We start from the raw sequence: 19,398 nt of genomic DNA on the forward strand, positions 1-19,398 counted from the left end.
CACAAACAGTTACAGTGGTTCCTCAATTAAACGTTTTGAGATTATGCCGCGGGACTTAGAAGTAATATGTGGTTTAGTACGTTACCCTGCGTCACTGCTTCATTGCTCCAGACCACCACAAGAGAGAGTTAGAGCACTGATTACGCTTTTGGGTCCCAATCCCTAATGTGTCTCTACCTGACAATAAATTGGCGATATAAACCAAATAGAAACTGATAATTGTGCGCGATTTCAAAATTGAATTTCAATGAACTGAATGATGAGGATGAAAAAAGTGATTGAATTTAGAAACTAAAATGTTCGATTATATTCCATGATATTCTTAAAATAAATGTGTTGACTGAATATTAGCAAGTGATGTCTGCTAAATAATCAAGTTGATGGCGAAGTCATATAGTCTCGGCACCTACATAAAGCTGAGTGACTCATTCATGGCTTTGGATCAAAATAAATAAGTACCAACATTCTTTCTGATAGTCTTTAACCTGTTAGTGTGTAGGTGGCGCTATTTTCACTTTGGGGAAAAATCGTGCCCAAATGAAACGGCCTTGTACTCTATTCTAGATCGTACAATATGCATATTATTATTACTATTGGATAGAAAACACTCTCAAGTTTCTAAAACTGTGTAAAACAGAACTCATTTTGCAGCAAACTTCCAGACAGGAAGTGAAAAATCTGAAATCGAGGCTCTGTTCCAGGGCCTGCCTATTCAACTGGCTTATATCTATCGATATACATGCACTTCATACGCCTTCCACTAGATGTCAACAGGCAGTGGGAGGTGAAATGGGGTGTCTAGCTTGATCTGAGGTCGAACAAGAGCTTTTGGAGTGACAGGTCTGGACATTTCATTGTCTTCGAAGGCGCGAGAAGAACCCCAGATTGCCTTCTGAAACGCGTTCGGTATACACGGCTAATATCTCCGGCTCTGATTTTATTTGATACATGTGATAATATCATCGTAAAGTATGTTTTTTCAACCGAGTTTTATCAGATTATTCAACGTTTATCGGGACTTTTGGAGTTTTTCGTTGTTTGCGTCGAGAGAAGATGGACATGTTCGCGCCACTTGGCTAGCTAAGGTTGCTAATTCGACAGGAGAAAAGGACATTCTAAAACCAAACAACGATTTATTCTAGACCAAGGACTCCTTGTACAAGATTCTGATGGAAGCTCAGCAAAAGTAAGAACAATTTATGATGTTATTTCGTATTTTTGTGTGAAATGTTTAGTCCTATTCTCCGCCCTTTTAGCGGGCGCTGTCTCGCAATAACGCAAGCTGTATGTCGTACTAAAGTTATTTTAAAAAATCGAACACAGCGGTTGCATTAACCTTTTCTCAATATAGGGGGGGCTGTTTCAACGTTACCATTTATCGTTCCCAAATTAAACTGCCTCGTACTCAATTCTTGCTCGTACAATATGCATATTATTATTACTATTGGATAGAAAACACTCTCTAGTTTCTAAAACCGTTTGAATTATTTCTCTGAGTGAAACAGAACTCGTTTGGCAGCGAAATTCCTGACAGGTACTGCAAAATCTGAAAATGTTGACTCTGTTCTAGGATCAGTTTAAAACTCTGTATGTATCCTATGGGTCGACATGAACTGCACGCACCTTCCCCTGGATGTCAGTAACCAATGAGAATTGGAATGGAGTTTCTAGGCAGATCTGAGACCTTATAAAAGCCCATAGCATGGGGGGTGCACTCTTTTCAACCTTCGTCATGACGCAAAGAAGGACCTCAGGATGGCATTCTCAAAAGCTCAAGTTATAGGCCTTAGATATATCCGGCTCTGATTGTATTCGATATAGGTGTTAGAAACATCATAACGAAGTTATTTTAAACCGAGTTATGTGAGTATATTGCGATTTTCGGAATTTCCTTTGTATTGCGTTTTGAAGAGTTGAAGAGGACGTTTTACAACCGAGCAACGATTCTTTTGGACAAAGGACAACTTTCCCAAGATTCTGATGGAAGCTCTTCCAAAAGTAAGAGCTATTTATGATGTTAATCCGTATTTCTGTGGAAAAATGTAAAATGATTTGTCCGCCATTAATTTCGGCACTGGTCTGGCTGTAACGTACACTGTATGTCTAGTAACGTTAATTTAAAAAATCTAACACAGCGGTTGCATTAATAACTAATGCATCTTTCATTTGCTGTCCAACCTGTATTTTTTTGTCAAGTTTACGATTAGTTATCGTTTAGATTAGGTGCCTCTCCAAGATGGCGCAGGCCAGAATGCCTGAAATGTTGCTACTGATCACATTGTATAACCACGATTTGTGCTGCTAAATATGCACATTTTCGAACAAAACCTATATGCATTGTGTAATATGATGTTACAGGACTGTCATCTGATGAAGTTTATCAAGGTTAGTCAAAAATTATATATCTTTTGCTGGATTGTTACGATCGCTAACCTTTGCTGCTGGTAAATTGCTTGTGTTTCTGGTTATTGTGGTAAGCTAATATAATGCTATATTGTGTTTTCGCTGTAAAACACTTAAAAAATCTGAAATATTGGCTGGATTCACAAGATGTTGGTCTTTCATTTGCTGTACGCTGTGTATTTTTCAGAAATGTTTTATGATGCGTATTTCGGTATTTGACGTTGGTCTCTGTAATTATTCTGGCTGCATCGACGCTATTTCAGATTGCAGCTGCAATGTAGAACTGTGATTTATACCTGAAATATGCACATTTTTCGAACAAAACATGCTATACAATAAATATGTTATCAGACTGTCATCTGATGAAGTTTTTTCTTGCTTAGTGACTATTTATATCTTTATTTGGTCGAATTTGTGAACGCTACCTATGCAGTAAGAAAATGGTGGAGAAAAAAAAGTTGAGTCTTTTGCTATCGTGGTTAGCTAATAGAAATACATATTGTGTCTTCCCTGTAAAATCTGAAATGATGGCTGGATTCACAAGATGTGTATCTTTCATCTGGTGTCTTGGACTTGTGATTTCATGATATTTAGATGCTAGTATTTACTTGTGGCGCTATGCTAGGCTATGCTAGTCAGCTTTTTTACTGATGGGGGTGCTCCCGGATCCGGGATGAGTACCAAGTAAAAGTTAAGAACCAGTGTATCTTTCATTTGCCATACAAAAAGTATTTTTATGTAAAGTTTATGATGAGTTATTTGGTCAGATTAGGTGAGTGTCAGAAATATATCCGGACATTCTGTGAAAAGTTGCTACATTTTCACAATGTATAACCACGGTTTTCAGCTCTAAATATGCACATTTTCGAACAAAACATAAATGTTTTGTGTAACATGATGTTATAAGACTGTCATCTGATGAAGTTGTCCAAAGGTTAGTGATTTATTTTATATTTATTGCTGGTTTTTGCTAAAGCTATCTTTGCGGTGAATAAATGTGGTTGTGTGTTTGGCTGTTGTGGTAAGCTAATATATTTCTATATCGTGTTTTCGCTGTAAAACACAAAAAATCGGAAATACTGGCTGGATTCACAAGATGTTTATCTTTCATTTGCTGTACACCATGTATTTTTCATCAATGTTTTATGATGAGTATTTATGTATTTCACGTTGCTCTCTGTAATTATTCTGGCTGCTTCGGTGCTATTTGTGATTGTAGCTGCAATGTAAAACTATGATTTATACCTCAAATATGCACATTTTTCGAACAAAACATAAATGTATTGTGTAACATGTTATAAGACTGTCATCTGATGAAGTTGTTTCTTGGTTAGTGACTAATTATATCTATATTTTGTCGGTTTTTTGAAAGCTACCTATGCGGTGGATAAATAGCGTTGTGTGTTTGGCTATTGTGGTGAGCTAACATAAATATATATTGTGTTTTCGCTGTAAAACATTTTATAAATCGGACATGTTGGCTGGATTCACAAGATGTTTAACTTTCATTTGCTGTATTGGACTTGTTAATTTGTGGCAGTTAAATATTTCATAAAAATATTTTTTGAATTTCGCGCTCTGCGAAGGCAGCAGAATGTTGTGGGTGTTCCCGCTAGTGGAACCCCGGGGCGAGAAAGGTTAATAAAGAAATGGTTTGGTTATCCTGACCTGGATGCCATGTATTATTGTCTCTATTTTCCAGATTTGCCCGAATGAAAAATGCCCCTTAGATATTAATTTAGAATCCTCCAATCCTCTAAATGTAAAAATAGTTGGGACGAGATTTGATGGCACGTGGTTTATGAATTGTCACGCAATTTTCCGTTCCTCCTGAAAGCGCTAACAGTCAAATGCATTCTCTCCGTCGTCCACACGCACTTTAAACATTTGGATTATAAATAATTTAAAGGCTGACTTTGGTTGATTTTATGCATTCATGAATTAAATCGTTTTAGATGACATGTTGCGGTTCTGATGAAGGTGCACATGGGCCTATTTATATAATGAATATGAATTCAGAGGGCAGAAATGAAATATTAAAGCATTAGACCTCTCACTAAATACATCAGACATACAAAAATTATACTTAATCCGTTTTGCAGCATGCATATTTATTCATATTACAACTGCTCACTTTCGGTTATTTGAAAACGAAATCATCTCCAAAATATTGTCATTTTTAAACCGAAAATTAGAATGGTAAATGACTGTAATTAATACATTGATTCAATACATTGGATTACAAAATAAGCCATCTATCCACCCATTATGGGCTATTAACAGGACAATAGACTCTTGCAAAGAAGGATGGTAAGGGGAGAATTGCATCGTTACAGATTCATGTTTTCAGTTGATGCCAGTTGCCAGTTGTAGGTCTTTTATTTATTTATTTTTCTTTAACCTTTATTTTACTACATACATACTACATACTACTTACTCTGCTGGCGTCTTGACCCAGTTTATGCCCTCATTTGTAATGCAAACCCGGGCATCAGGGCGACTACCCGTTCCAGGGTTAGGACTTGAAAATGAGCCGGAGCTGAGAGGATCACCAAAACTAAAAAGTATTTTGGTTTCAGTGTATTTTCTTTTAAAAAATGTATATAGCCTATCGATGTGTAGTAAAATCAATAATTGTGTACTAAAAACGTGAATGTGTTTTTGCAGAGCATACAACCATGCCGACAACCATTCGTGGAGATCAGTGGACACAGGCTCTGGACAACGGGCCGCAACGAAAAAATGCATGGTTCCCAAGAAAGCGGTTAGTTTTTCTAGATTCTTAAAATGTGATGTATTTATATGGAGATTTTTTGATTATGCTAATTAATTCCCGCTCAGTAATGGACATCGACCTTAGTGTAACGGCTGTCGTCGGTGGAAGAAGGTGAGGACCAAGGTGCAGCGTGGTAAGTGTTCATGATGTTTAATAATCATCAAAACAGAACACTTAATAACAAAACAACAAAGAAACAACCGAAACAGTTCTGTCTGGTGCAGACACACAAAGACTGAAAATAACCACCCACAAAACACAATAGAAAACAGGCTACCTAAATATGGTTCTCAATCAGGGACAACGATTGACAGCTGCCTCTGATTGAGAACCATATCAGGCCAAACACAGAAATAGAAAATCATATAAAAACTAACATAGACAACCCACCCAACTCACGCCCTGACCACACTAAAACAAAGAAATAACAAAAGAACTAGGGTCAGAACGTGACACTTAGCTAGCTAACATTTGCTAGCTAGGCTAATTGACTAGTCTTAATTTTGGCACTCATGTTTGTTCTACATAGCATATTTCTGAACGTTTTAAAACATTGCCTCATGCTGAACGCATCCAGGTTGTTGGCTATAGCTAGCGAATGAGGTGACATGACTGAACAATATGCAGCCAAAACAAATTATTAATGGTCCGGAAGTAGCGTAGTTTTAGAATGGCCAGTGACATGTTTTATGAATGCAAAATGCAGCCTGCCAAAGCACAATAAAAAATAAAAACTTACCAACGGTATTACGGGTCATATCTTTTGAGCTGTAACCAAAGGGCTAGAATCAATCCATTTTCTCGGAGGAAGAAATGAGACTAAGCTACATTGGCTACATACAGTGCCTTGCAAAAGTATTCATCCATCTTGGTGTTTTACCTATTTTGGTGTATTACAACCTGTCATTTAAATGGATTTTTATTTGGATTTCATGTAATGGACATAAACAAAATAGTCCAAATTGGTGAAGTGAAATGAAAAAAACTACTTGTTTCAAAAAATTCTAAACATTTTTAAACTGAAAAGTGGTGCATGCATATGTATTCACCCCCTTTGCTATAAAGCCCCTAAATAAGATCTGGTGCAACCAATTACCTTCAGCAGTTACATAATTAGTTAAATAAAGTCCACCTGTGGGCAATCTAAGTGTCACATGATCTCAGTATTTATACACGTGTTCTGAAAGGCCCCAGAGTCTGCAACACCACTAAGCAAGAGGCACCACCAAGCAGGTGGCACCATGAAGACCAAGAAGCTCTCCAAACAGGTCAGGGACAAAGTTGTGGAGAAGTACAGATCAGGGTTGAGTTATAAAAAAATATCAGAAACTTTGAACATCCCACGGAGCACCATTAAATCCATTATTAAAAAATGGAAAGAATATGGCACCACAACAAACCTGCCAAGAGAGGACCGCCAGCCGAAACTCATGGACTAGGCAAGGAGGGCATTAATAATCAGAGAGTTAACAACGAGACCAAAGATAATCCTAAAGGAGCTGCAAAGCTCCACAGCAGAGATTGGAGTATCTGTCCATAGGACCGCTTTAAGTCGTACACTCCAGTGTCCAGAAAAAATCCATTGCTTAAAGAAAAAAATAAGCAAACACGTTTGGTGTTCACCAAAAGGCATGTGGGAGACTCCCTAAACATATGTTAGAAAGTACTCTGGCCAGATGAGACTAAAATTGAGCTTTTTGGCCATCAAGGAAAACATTATGTCTGAAGCAAATCCAACACCCCTCATCACCCTGAGAATACCATCCCACAGTGAAGCATGGTGGTGGCAGCATCATGCTGTGAGGATGTTTTTCCATCGGCAGGGACTGGGAAACTGGTCAGAATTGAAGGAATGATGGATGGCGCAAAATACAGGGAAATTCTTGAGGGAAACCTGTTTCAGTCTTCCAAAGATTTGAGACTGGGACGGAGATTCACCTTCCAGCAGGACATTGACCCTAAGCATACTGCTAAAGCAGCACTTGAGTGGTTTAAGGGGAAACATTTAAATGTCTTGGAATGGCCTAGTCAAAGCCCAGACCTCAACTTGAAGGAGCTGGAGCAGTTTTGCCTTGAAGAATGTGCAAAAATCCCAGTGGCTAGATGAGCCAAGCTTATAGAGACATACCCCAAGAGACTTACAGATGTAATTGCTGCAAAAGGTGGCTCTACAAAGTATTGCCTTTGGGGGGTGAATAGTTATGCACGCTCAAGTTTTCTATGTTTTTGTCTTATTTCTTGTTTGTTTCACAATAAAAAATATTTTGCATCTTCAAAGTGGTTGGCATGTTGTGTAAATCAAATGAAACAACCCCCCCAAAAAGCAATTTTAATTCCAGGTTGTAAGGCAACAAAATAGGAAAAAGGCAAAGGGGGATGAACACTTTCGCAAGCAACTGTAACCTGTATATGAAAGTGTGAAAAGTGGGTGGGTTGAGCGAGACTACAAATTCAACGGCAGACTTTTGTTCTATAGCCTTCTCAAAGGAGAGAAAAACATAGCTAGACTGTTGTTTTAATATTAAACTAAATTCTGCAATTGTTTTTAATTTCATAAAGCAGCTTATGTTTCTTAACCAGGCAAAGGGTAGCTAACTAAAAGGCTGTTGGTGACTGGTTAGCTAAGGTGAAGCGAGAGTCGCCTGAGCTATGTGTATAATCGGAGGCTGAGCGGAGTCAGTCTGCCCACACTCATTGTTTGCGCCTGGTTGATGTAGGCTGCGTTTGCCGGGTGTGAGGTGTCCTGCCCACTGTTCAAAAGAACTGTGCTGCGCATCTGTGCTGTTTAGATTAATTTTCCTTATCACTGAAAACCTCTCACTCTGTTATATGCTTGTCTATTGCCACTGAAAAATAGGTGTTTGTCACAATTTTTGTTCACGAAATAAACACTATAATTGAGGCTGCAGTACATGCGCTTTTTAATCCTACAGTTACAAATACCAACAATTCCATTCGGAATATTAAGTAGCAGCCTACCTGTTGGCTTTTGAAGCCTGTCCTTCTCCTTTAACTTTTCATTCCATCATTTTAATTCCATCTTCAATTGATTAGATACCTCCTAACCATTGCCACACACAGAGGCTCTATGACTATAGCCTATTGCTTGACAATGACAACAGGCTACATGCGCCACTCTCGTGAAAAGCAAGAGCAGCAGCATAAATAGTACAATTTCTATCTCTCTCTCTACTGCAGCAATTACGCATACCCGAGACTCGTGACAATCAGATCAAACCCAGACCTATGACATTATTTCGAATTCTGGATCCGGATCTGCTCGTGAAAACCTCTACAGTGCACGCCTCCCTACTGAACTGGGACCTGCTAAACCAGGGGTGTCACACTCATTTAGCAAACAACAGGCCTCTATCCATCGCTTTTGGAATTGTTTATGCTTCCTGACTATCTAGTTTTAGTTTTTTCACTGACTCTTAGCAAGCTGGACAGAGTAAAGACACTGTAAATGTAGGTCTATCTTAATTTCTACTCAGTTCCGATTTGGGTTTAGTCATTTTAATGTCGATTAAGATTTGCCCCCCCCCCCCCAAAAAAAACTAAAACAAACAGCCCATATGTTTGACACCCCTAAACAGTCATACAGTGAGCAATGAGACAATTATATTCAGCAGCAAGGCCAGGAACCAGCAGGGAGTTTGAGTGTATGTGTGTGTGTGTGTGTGTGACAGAGTAGAAGTGTGTGTTGTTCTCTGTGTTCATTCTCTGTCTTGACTTTGAAGTAGGTGTGTGTGATGTTACAGCGGGAACCGAGATGTGAGTGTGTGTGCAGATAGTCGTTTCATCTATGTGACTGTGTATGTGTCGTTCTGTAATTTCTTGCTTTGTTCCTGTTTACTAGGTAGTAACCACTAACAAAGTAGTTGTGAGGTGGAGATGTGTGTATGTCATAAAAACTATATCTTGTGTGTGTGCGTGTACACCCATACATGTGTTTGTCTGTGTGTTAACACAGTGAAGTGTCAATGTGACTGTATTCTTGGATGAGTGTTGGCTCACATGTAGGTGTGGTGTGTGTGTGTTAGTCTTACATTGCAGGAGCAGAGGGAGCAGAATGTTCTTGTGTTTGTGTGTGTGTGTGTGTTTGCCCTACCTTGCAGGAGCAGAGGGAGCAGCGGTCCAGTCTGTGGTTCCACTCCTGTCCGTTGTGTTTGAGGCCCTCCTCGTAAAGACAGTCTCCACTGCAGGCCGGTCCAGATGTGCACATACAGTCAAAACCACCTGGAAGGTTCACACACACACTGTCGTTCCAGCAGGTGTGTGTCTGCGTGGCACACTCGTCAATGTCTGAAACAGAGAATAGCTGCTTTACCTATCAAAAACAAGAATGTGTGGCTTTCTTTGTGACGCCATTTTCCCCTCTCCAAACTCCAGTTTAGTCTAGAGGGGTGGGGGTGGTGGGTAGATATTCCATTAAAAAATCTGCCGTTTCCAGCTACAATAGTAATTTACAACATTAACAATGTCTACACTATGTACACAATGTCTATATTTCTGATCAATTTGAGAGTAGCAGCGGGGTGGGGTGGGGTGGGGGGGGGGGGGGGGGGGCTGTTATGGCTTGGGGGTAGAAGTCTTATGGCTTGGGGGTAGAAGTCTTATGGCTTGGGGGTAGAAGTCCTATGGCTTGGGGGTAGATGCTGTTTAGAAGCCTCTTCGACCTAGACTTACCGCTTGCCATGCGGTAGCAGAGAGAACAGTCTATGACTTGGGTGACAATTTTATGGCCTTTCCTCTGACACCACTTATTATATAGGTTCTGGATGGTAGGAAGCTTGGCCCCAGTGATGTACTGGGCCGTATGCATTACCATCTGTAGCGCCTTATGGTCGGATGCCAAGCAGTTGCCATACCAGGCGGAGATGCAACCGGTCAGGATGCTCTCGATAGTGCATCTGAAGAACTTTTTGAGGATCTGTGGACCCATGCCAAATCTTTTCAGTCTCATGAGGGGACAAAGGCATTGTCGTGCCCTCTTCACGACTGTCTTGTTGAGTTTGGAGTCCACGATCATCTCCTTTTGTCTTCCTCATGTTGAGGGAGAGGTTGTTGTCCTGGCACCACCATGCCAGGTCTCTGACCTCCTCACTATAGGCTGCCTCATCGTTGTCGGTGATCATGCTTACCACCATTGTGTCATCAGCAAACTTAATGATGTGTTGGAGTTGTGCTTGGCCACGCAGTCGTTGGTGAACAGGGAGTACGGGAGGGGACCAAGCAAGCACCCCTGAGGGGCCCCCGTGTTGAGGATCAGCGTTGCAGATGTGTTGTTGCATACCCTTACCACCTGGGGACAGCCAATCAGGAAGTCCAGGATCCAGTTGCAGAGGGAGGTGTTTAGTCCCAGGGTCCTTAGCTTAGTGATGAGCTTTGTGGGCACTATGGTGTTGAACACTGACCTGTAGTAAATGAACAACATTCTCACATAGGTGTTCCATTTGTCCAGATGGGAAAGGGCAGTGTGGAGTACAATTGAGATTGCAACATCTGTGGATCTGTTGGTGCGGTATGCGAATTGGACTGGGTCTAATGTTTCTTGGATGATGGTTTTATGTGAACTATGACCATATTTTCAAAGCACTTCATTGCTACCAATGTTAGTCCTGTGGGGCGGTAGTCATTTAGGCAGGTTACGTTCGTTTTCTTGGTCACAGGGACTATGGTGGTCTGCTTGAAAAATGTAGGTATTACAGACTTGGTCAGGGAGAAGTTGAAAATGTCAGTGAAGACACTTGACAGTTGATCCGAGCATGCTGTGAGCACACGACCTGGTAATTGGTCTGACCCTGCGGCCTTGTGAATGTTGACCTGTTTATAGGTCTTGCTCACATCGGCTATGAAGAGGGTGATCTCACAGTCATCTGGAAAAGCTGGTGCTCTCATGCATACTTCAATGTTGCTTGCCTCGAAGCGAGCATAAAAGGCATTTAGCCCATCTGGTAGGCTTGCATCACTGGACAGCTTTTTGTTTTGTAGTCCGTAATAGTTTGCAAACCCTGCCACACCCGATGAGCATCAGAGCCGATGTAGTACGATTCAATCTTAGTGCAGTATCGACAATTTGCCTGTTTGATGGTTCGTCTGAGGGCATAGCGGGATTTCTAATAAGCGTCCGGATTAGTGTTCCGCTCCTTGAAAGCGGCAGCTCCAGCATTTAGCTTTTAGCGGATGTTGACTGTAATCCATGGCTTCTGGTTGGGATATGTACGTACAGTCACTGTGGGGACGACGTCGTCGATGCACTTATTGATGAAGCCGGTGACAGAGGTGGTATACTCCTCAATGCCATAGGATGAATCCCAGAACATATTCCAGTCTGTGCTAGCAAAACAGTCCTGTAGTGTAGCATCTGCGTCATCTGACCACTTCCGTATTGAGCGAGTCACTGGTACTTCCTGCTTTTGCTTGTGCTTGTAAGCAGGAATCAGGAGGATAGAATTATGTCCAGATTTGCCAAATTGAGGTTGAGAGAGATCTTTGTACGTTTCTCTGTGTGTGGAGTGAAGGTGGTCTATAGTTTTTTTCCCTCTGGTTGCACATGTGACATGCTGGTAGAAATTAGTAAAAAAAGATTTCAGTTGGCCTGCATTAAAGTCCTCGGCCACCAGGAGCGCCGCTTCTGGATGAGCATTTCCTTGTTTGTTTATGGCCTTTTTCAGCTTGTTGAGTGCGGTCTTAGTGCCAGCATCGGGTTGTGGTGGTAAATAAACGGATACTCTCTTGGTAGATAGTGTATCTCATGAAAAGCTGTAGACCACACTAACACAGGTGAGCAAAACCTAGAGACTTCCTTAATATTCCTTAACAAATACACACACCACCACACCTAATCTTAACGGACGTAGCTGTTCTATCCTGCCGATGATGGAAAACCCAGCCAACTGTATATTATCCGCGTCGTCGTTAAGCCAAGACTCAGTGAAACGTAAGATATTACAGTTTTGAATGTCCTGTTGGTAGGATAGACTGGAACAGAGCTCATCCAGTTTATTCTCCAGTGATTGCACGTTGGCCAATAGAACGGATGGTAGAGGCTGGTTACCCACTCGCCGATGAAATCTCACAAGGCCCACGGATCTTGGCCCCTTGTATCTCCGTCTTTTCTTCATGCGAATGACGGGGATTGGGTGTGGTCCGGGAGCAACAACATATCCTTTGTGTCAGACTCATTAAAGAAACAATCTTTGTCCAGTTAAAGGTGAGTAATTGCTGTTCTGATATCCAGATCTCTTTTAGGTTATAAGAGACTGTAGCAGCAACATAATGTACAAAATAATTTACAAACAAAGCAAGCAAGAGGACAAGTACATTAGAGTGTCTAGTTTGAGAAACAGATGCCTCACAAGTCCTCAACTGGCAGCTTCATTAAATAGTACCTGCAAAACACTAGTTTCAACGTCAACAGTGAAGAGGCGACTCCGGAATGCTGACCTTCTTGGCAGCCCCGCCAATGAGAATGGAGGCATACTCGGTCCTCCTTTTCCTGTAGTCCACAATCATCTCCTTTGTCTTGATCACGTTGAGGGAGAGGTTGTTGTCCTTGCACCACACAGTGAGGTCTCTGACCTCCACCATATAGGCTGTCTCATCATTGTCGGCCAACCACTGTTGTGTCATCAGCAAACTTAATGATGGTGTTAGAGTCATGCCTGGCCGTGCAGTCATGAGTGAACAGGGAATACAGGAGGGTTGAGCTGTAGTAAATTAATATCATTTTCACAGATGTGAGCCATGACCAGTCTTTCAAAGCATTTCATGGCTACAGATATGAGTGCTTCGTGTTGGTAGTCATTTAGGCAGGTTACCTTAGTGTTCTTGGGCAGAGGGACTATGGTGGTCTGCTTGAAACATGTTGATATTACAGACTCAGACAGGGAGAGGTTGAACATGTCAGTGAAGACACTTGCCAGTTGGTCAGCGAATGCTCGGAGTACATGTCCTGGTAATCCGTCTGACACAGCGGCCTTGTGAATGTTGACCTGTTTAAAGGTCTTACTCACATTGGCTGCGGAGAGCGTGATCACACAGTCGTCCGGAACAGCTGATGCTATCATGCATGTTTCAGTGCTATATGCCTCGAGGCAAGTTATTTAGCTCATCTGGTAGGCTCGTGTCACTGGGCAGCTCTCGGCTGTGCTTCCCTTTGTAGTCTGTAAAAGTTTGCAAGGCCTGCCACATCCGACAAGCGTCGGAGCCGGTTTAGTACAATTTGGTCTTAGTCCTGTATTGATGCTTTGCCTGTTTGATGGTTCATCGGAGAGCATAGCAGGATTTTCCTATAAGCTTCCGGTTAGCTCCTTGAAAGTGGCAGCTCTACCCTTTATCTCAGTGTGAATGTTGCCTGTAATCCATGGCTTCTGGTTGGGATATGTACGTACAGTCACTGTGGGGACGACGTCCTCGATGCACTTATTGATTAAGCCAGTGATTGATGTGGTGTACTCCTCAATGCCATCGGAAGAATCCCGGAACATGTTGCAGTCTATGATAGCCAAACAGTCCTGTAGTTTAGCATCTGCTTCATTTGACCACTTTTTTATAGACCGAGTCACTGGTGCTGCCGGCTTAAATTTTTGCTTGTAAGCAGGAATCAGGAGGATAAAGTTATGGTCTGATTGCCAAATGGAGGGCGAGGGAGAACTTGGTACACGTCTCCGTGTGTGGAGTAAAGATGGTCTAGAATTCTTTTCCCTTTGGTTGCACATTAAACATGCAGTTTTTAATGTCCCATTGGTAGGATATACGTGCTTTCAGTTCGTCCCATTTATTTCCCAGCAATTGAACGTTAGCTAGCAGAAGGGAAGGCAAGGGCAGATTAGCCACTCGTCTCCTGATCCTCACAAGGCATCCTGAACTCTTTCTGCGAATCCTACGTTTCCTTTTCCAGCGAATCACGGGGATCTGGGTCTGGTCGGGTGTCTGTAGTATATCCCTTGCGTCCTACTCATTTAAGAAGAACTCCTCGTCCAATTTGAGGTGAGTAATCCTAGTTTTGATGTCCAGAAGCTTGGATGAGTGTTCTGAAATGCCCCAGAATCTGCAAAAACACTAAGCAAGGGGCACCACCAAGCAAGCGGAACCATGAAGACCAAGGAACTCTCAAAACAGGTCAGGGACAAAGTTGTGGAGAAGTACAGATCAGGGTTGAGTTATAAAAAAATATCAGAAACTTTGAACATCCCACGGAGCACCATTAAATCCATTATTAAAAAATGGAAAGAATATGGCACCACAACAAACCTGCCAAGAGGGAGCCGCCAACCGAAACTCATGGACCAGGCAAGGAGGGCATTAATCAGAGACGTAAAAAAGAGACCAAAGATAACCCTGAAGGAGCTGCAAAGCTCCACAGTGGAGATTGGAGTATCTGTGATTACATTTCTCTAAAAAAGAGACGAACTGCAGAGAAGAATGGGATAAACTCCCCAGGAGTACCGCTTTAAGTCGTACACTTCACAGAGCTGGGCTTCACGGAAGAGTGGCCAGAAAAAAGCCATTGCTTAAAGAAAAAAATAAGCAAAAACGTTTGGTGTTCCCCAAAAGGCACGTGGGAGACTCCCCAAACATATGGAAGAAGGTACTCTGGTCAGATGAGAAATTGAGCTTTTTGGCATTCAAGAAAAACGTTATGTCTGACACAAATCCAACACCTCTCAACACCCTGAGAACACCATCCCACAGTGAAGCATGGTGGTGGCAGCATCATGCTGTGGGGATGTTTTTCATCGGCAGGGATTGGGAAACTGGTCAGAATTGAAGGAATGGCGCTAAATACAGGGAAATTCTTGAGGGAAAACTGTTTCAGTCTTCCAGAGATTTGAGACTGGGACGGAGGTTCACCTTTCAGCAGGATGTTACGCACGCCTCTGTGAAGAGGGAACGCAACACACTGCTACAACTCAACTCTCCGTGAAGCGAAAGAGGTATGGACTGTAGGTGCGAGTAAGGACGACAAAAGGCAGAATTGACCGCTTACTAGGATTTATTTCCTTACGCGGTAATATGGGGAAAAGGGGCTGGACGGAACCAAAGCAAAGAAAGTAAATGTCAAAGCTCCCCCTCTCCTATCTAACCTGCCTACCCGCTACTTACCTAACTTAGCACCACCTGGTGCCCTAACCAAAATACAGGGGGTGGTCCGCCCAGGTCTTACCTAGTGTGTCTAGACAGTGAATATACTACGGGTATATGTATGCCCGCGGGCCTCTTGCCTAAGCACTCCCTAGGTGCCTTCCCCTTCCCCCCTGGGAACAACTGAAACAGAATATCAAACAATACTCAAACAAACTAATAAACAAAGGACATCAAATAAGCTCTAGCTGAGCAACAATCTCACACAGAACATACCAACTGCTCCCAGCAACAACTAACACAGGACATACCAACGCTTTCTGATAAACAACACACACTATATCACAATCAAATTCTCCAGCAATGATCTATATCACATTCAATCTCAGCCTACAATGATCTAAGCCTGCCTATCATCTCTCTCTTTCTATCATCTCTCCCTTTCTGAACAGAACACTGGCTTTTATAGCTTCAGGTGGCAATGGTAATTAGAGACAGCTGTATCGTTAAGAGGGGGCGGGGTCAGTTCTCCAATCATCAATTGGGGTCGACCAATCAGCTGCTTGGGAAGAATTTCAGGAAGCCATCTCCTGAAACACACACACTCAAATACACAAGCTACAACACAGAAACTGGGGAACGTAACACAGGACAATGACTCTAATCATACTGCTAAAGCAACACTCGAGTGGTGTAAGGGGAAACATTTAAATGTCTTGGAATGGCCTAGTCAAAGCCCAGACCTCAATCCAATTGAGAATCTGTGGTATGACTTAAAGATTGCTGTAACCCAGCGGAACCCATCCAACTTGAAGGAGCTGGAGCAGTTTTGCCTTGAAGAATGGGCAAAAATCCCAGTGGCTAGATGTTCCAAGCTTATAGAGACATACTCCAAGATACTTCCAGCTGTAATTGCTGCAAAAGATGTCTCTACAAAGTATTGCATTGGGGGGGTGAATAGTTATCCACGCTCAAGTTCAGTTTTTTTGTCTTATTTCTTGTTTGTTTCACAATAAAAAATATTTTGCATCTTCAAAGTGGTAGGCATGTTGTGTAAATCAAATGATACAAACCCCCCAAAAATCCATTCTATTTCCAGGTTGTAAGGCAAGAAAATGCCAAGGGGCTGAACACTTTCGCAAGCCACAGTATATTTTTAACTATAGATAGTGATGTTCTCCTGTGTATTCCTGACCATTGTATCTCTGCATGATTGATGCATCGCTACATCCTGAGCTATATGGAGAAATCATGCTCTTCTGACAGTAACAGAGATTGGGATCACATGTGATTCCCTACGTCAGTTGCTGTAATGCACTAAACATGATTTGATATTGATTTATATATACATCAATGTTGTAGTCTCATTGATTGTTAGTCCGTGTCTACTATTTATATATGTTTTATTATTGCTGTTCTCATGATTTGCAAATCAAATTCCATTCATTAATTCATTCAGACTACACAACAAAAGACTGCAACATGCAGCACAAAATAAATCTGCATAGCCATGTTAACAGCCCCCCCCCTCCCCTGTAATGTGTGACAGTTTTTATCCCAAGCAACTTACAGCTTTACCAACTGAGCTACAGAAGACCAAGATGGACAGGAGCAGTAGAGATGGAGACGACCAACAGAGGTGGAATATAATGACTGCATACTAACCGATGCAGGAACTCCCGTCGATCAGGTAGGAGCCATTATCATGGAAACCGTTCCTGCACTCACAGTGGTACCAGCCCGGCAGATTGACACAGCGGGAGTGAATGTGGCACTGGATCAGGACCTCCGCACACTCGTCAATGTCTGGTGGAAACACAGTATATCTGATGCCGTCAACATTTTATTTTCACAAAGATCATATGAATTACTTAATCTATGTGTAATTCTATAACATTTGCACTTAAGGCAATCCCAACTGTCTCCTGATTGTTACAATCAGTGGCGAGCTCTCAATCAGGGCAGGTGGAGCAGAGCCCCACATGTTTTGAGCCCCACCTGTTTAGCAAAAAAAAATTGAATACATTTTTGGGGGGGGGGGGTTGCCTGTTTTGCATGTTATTGTGACATTTATACGTGTCACATATCAGTTTGCAAACAATGAAGTTAATACATCTGCATACAAACATCTTTTTTACTTTCTTGAGTACGGCATCTCCAAAATGCAGGTGTTTCAGCATAGTTTAGTGCTTTCTGTGGTCGTGGGGCAGCCAGCGGGAAATACGAAGCGTATGGGATGGTAATGTTCTCTAGTTGCACCATGATTGGCTCAGTGTTCTGTCACTCATGGGGACACTACATCACAGCTAAATCTACAGGGAGAGCTCGGAAATTCAAGCCCCTTGGGTGCTGCCATAGATTTACATGTACATTCAGTGGAGTGGGTGTGTGGTCCAAGTCTGTGTTTAAGGGTCTCTTTTCCAAGCTTAAAAGGATAAACATTCACATGCAACACCATGGGACAGAAAAGTTTGAATACATTGGCTATGCTGTCAATTCAGCATGACTTCTGCCACGTTCAAAACAACTGGAAACTTGAAACTTGGAAATCTCAGACTTCAGTGAGTTCAAGACAACTGGGAAAAAAATGAGCTCCTACTGGAAAAACTCAGAATTCCAAGTTGGGAACTCGGGCCCCTTCCTAGAGCTCCGACCTGAAGATCACTGACAACATGATTTAACCTTGTTTTTTCCCGAGTTCACAGTTGTCTTGAAAGCACCATAAATGAATATAATGAAAGAATTTGATGACAAAGTTTGCCCATAAGAAGGGCCGCTTCGCGACCTTCCTGTTCAAGTAAGCACAGCACAACAAGGTAAGTCCAAAAGTTTATTGTATGCTGCTGCATAAAATATGTAATATGCCAGGGAGATAGCATTACTTTCTTAGCTACAGTATACCTATGTGTATGTTGTGTAGTAAGCTGTTAGTAGCCCATATGTCTCACCTTAATAATTTGGTCCCTTTCCCCCTCATAACCTAGTCTACTATTCTGACTTGGTGGTGCGCATGTAGCCTATAGACTGTTTTAGAGAAATGTAATCATTGAATATTGTAAGAGCTTTCATTGTCTGCTTATATAACTCCTTTATTTCTCCTACGGTTCTGACTTGGTGTACAGGGAGAATACTATAATAACGGCCCATTTTCTGAATTCTGTCGCTGTACATTTCAAAAGAGCAAAACAAATAGTTCTATTGACTACGTCCATCCTAGCACGCTCATGAATGTCTTAATCAGAATTACGGATTGCCTCTTATCCGCTCTTCGTTCCCTTATGCCATCATTTGTACATCTCAATTGTCAGTAGAAACCACATTTGTTTCAGCAAGTCAGCCATATCAGCGATGTTTTTTTTAAAAGACTGAACTGTATTGTTTAGTGTTGTGTAGTGGCTTTGCTGGTGTCACGTGTGCTCCCGCTCCGGCCTCTAGGTCACCAGGCTGCTCATTATGGCGCACACCTCTCACCATCGTTACGCGCACCTGCGCGTCATCAGACTCACCTGGACTCCATACCTTCACTATATATGTCACTCCCTTTGGTTCCTTCCCCAGGTGTTATTGTTTATGTTTCCTGTCTGTGCGTTGTTTGTGTTTCTTGTTTTGTTTGTTTCGCTTATTTATTTTTGTGTCAAGTGTAATGAAGTTGGGTCCGGGAACCACTACAGGCTTTCATGCCTCAGCCAGATCGCCAGGCTCCCCTGCCTCCGCCGGCTCTTCAGGCTCTCATGACTCAGCCGGATCGCCAAGCTCCCCTTCCTCAGCCGGCTCGTCGGGCTTTCATGTCTTCGTCGGATTGCCAGGCTCCCCTGCGTCCACCGGCTCGTCAGGCTCTCGTGCCTCAGCCAGATCGCCAGGCTCCCCTGCCTGAGCCGGTCTGTCAGGTTCCCGCGTCCCAGCCGGTGACAGGTTCCCGCACAGCTCCTGATCCCCGGGATCGTCCCTTGGGTTGGCGTCCTGCGGCTGGAGCCGAATGCACCGGGGAGGGGGTATTGTCAGGTATGCTCTCTCTTCGGCGCTCTACGTCGCCATGCTACTGCATCTCAGCCGGATTGACAGGTTTCCCACGCCTCTGCAGAGGGGTCCGGTCCGCTTATGATCCACGGGATCGTCATTTGGTCGGAGTC

General features: G+C 42.5%; 1 protein-coding gene across 1 annotated transcript in view; it reads right to left on the minus strand.

The window, feature by feature from the left end:
* Window positions 1-19,398, minus strand: part of LOC139576292 (protein kinase C-binding protein NELL1-like) — a 528,592-nt gene that overhangs the window by 15,864 nt on the left and 493,330 nt on the right. The window contains exons 16-17 of the mRNA XM_071402224.1: window positions 16,934-17,074; window positions 9,291-9,484 (exon numbers count right to left, since the gene is read on the minus strand). Of these exons, the coding sequence (XP_071258325.1) occupies window positions 9,291-9,484; window positions 16,934-17,074 (335 nt within the window). The remainder of the gene's footprint in view (window positions 1-9,290; window positions 9,485-16,933; window positions 17,075-19,398) is intronic.

The sequence above is a fragment of the Salvelinus alpinus genome, chromosome 5, assembly GCF_045679555.1.
Source record: "Salvelinus alpinus chromosome 5, SLU_Salpinus.1, whole genome shotgun sequence".
Taxonomy (NCBI): Eukaryota; Metazoa; Chordata; class Actinopteri; order Salmoniformes; family Salmonidae; genus Salvelinus; species Salvelinus alpinus.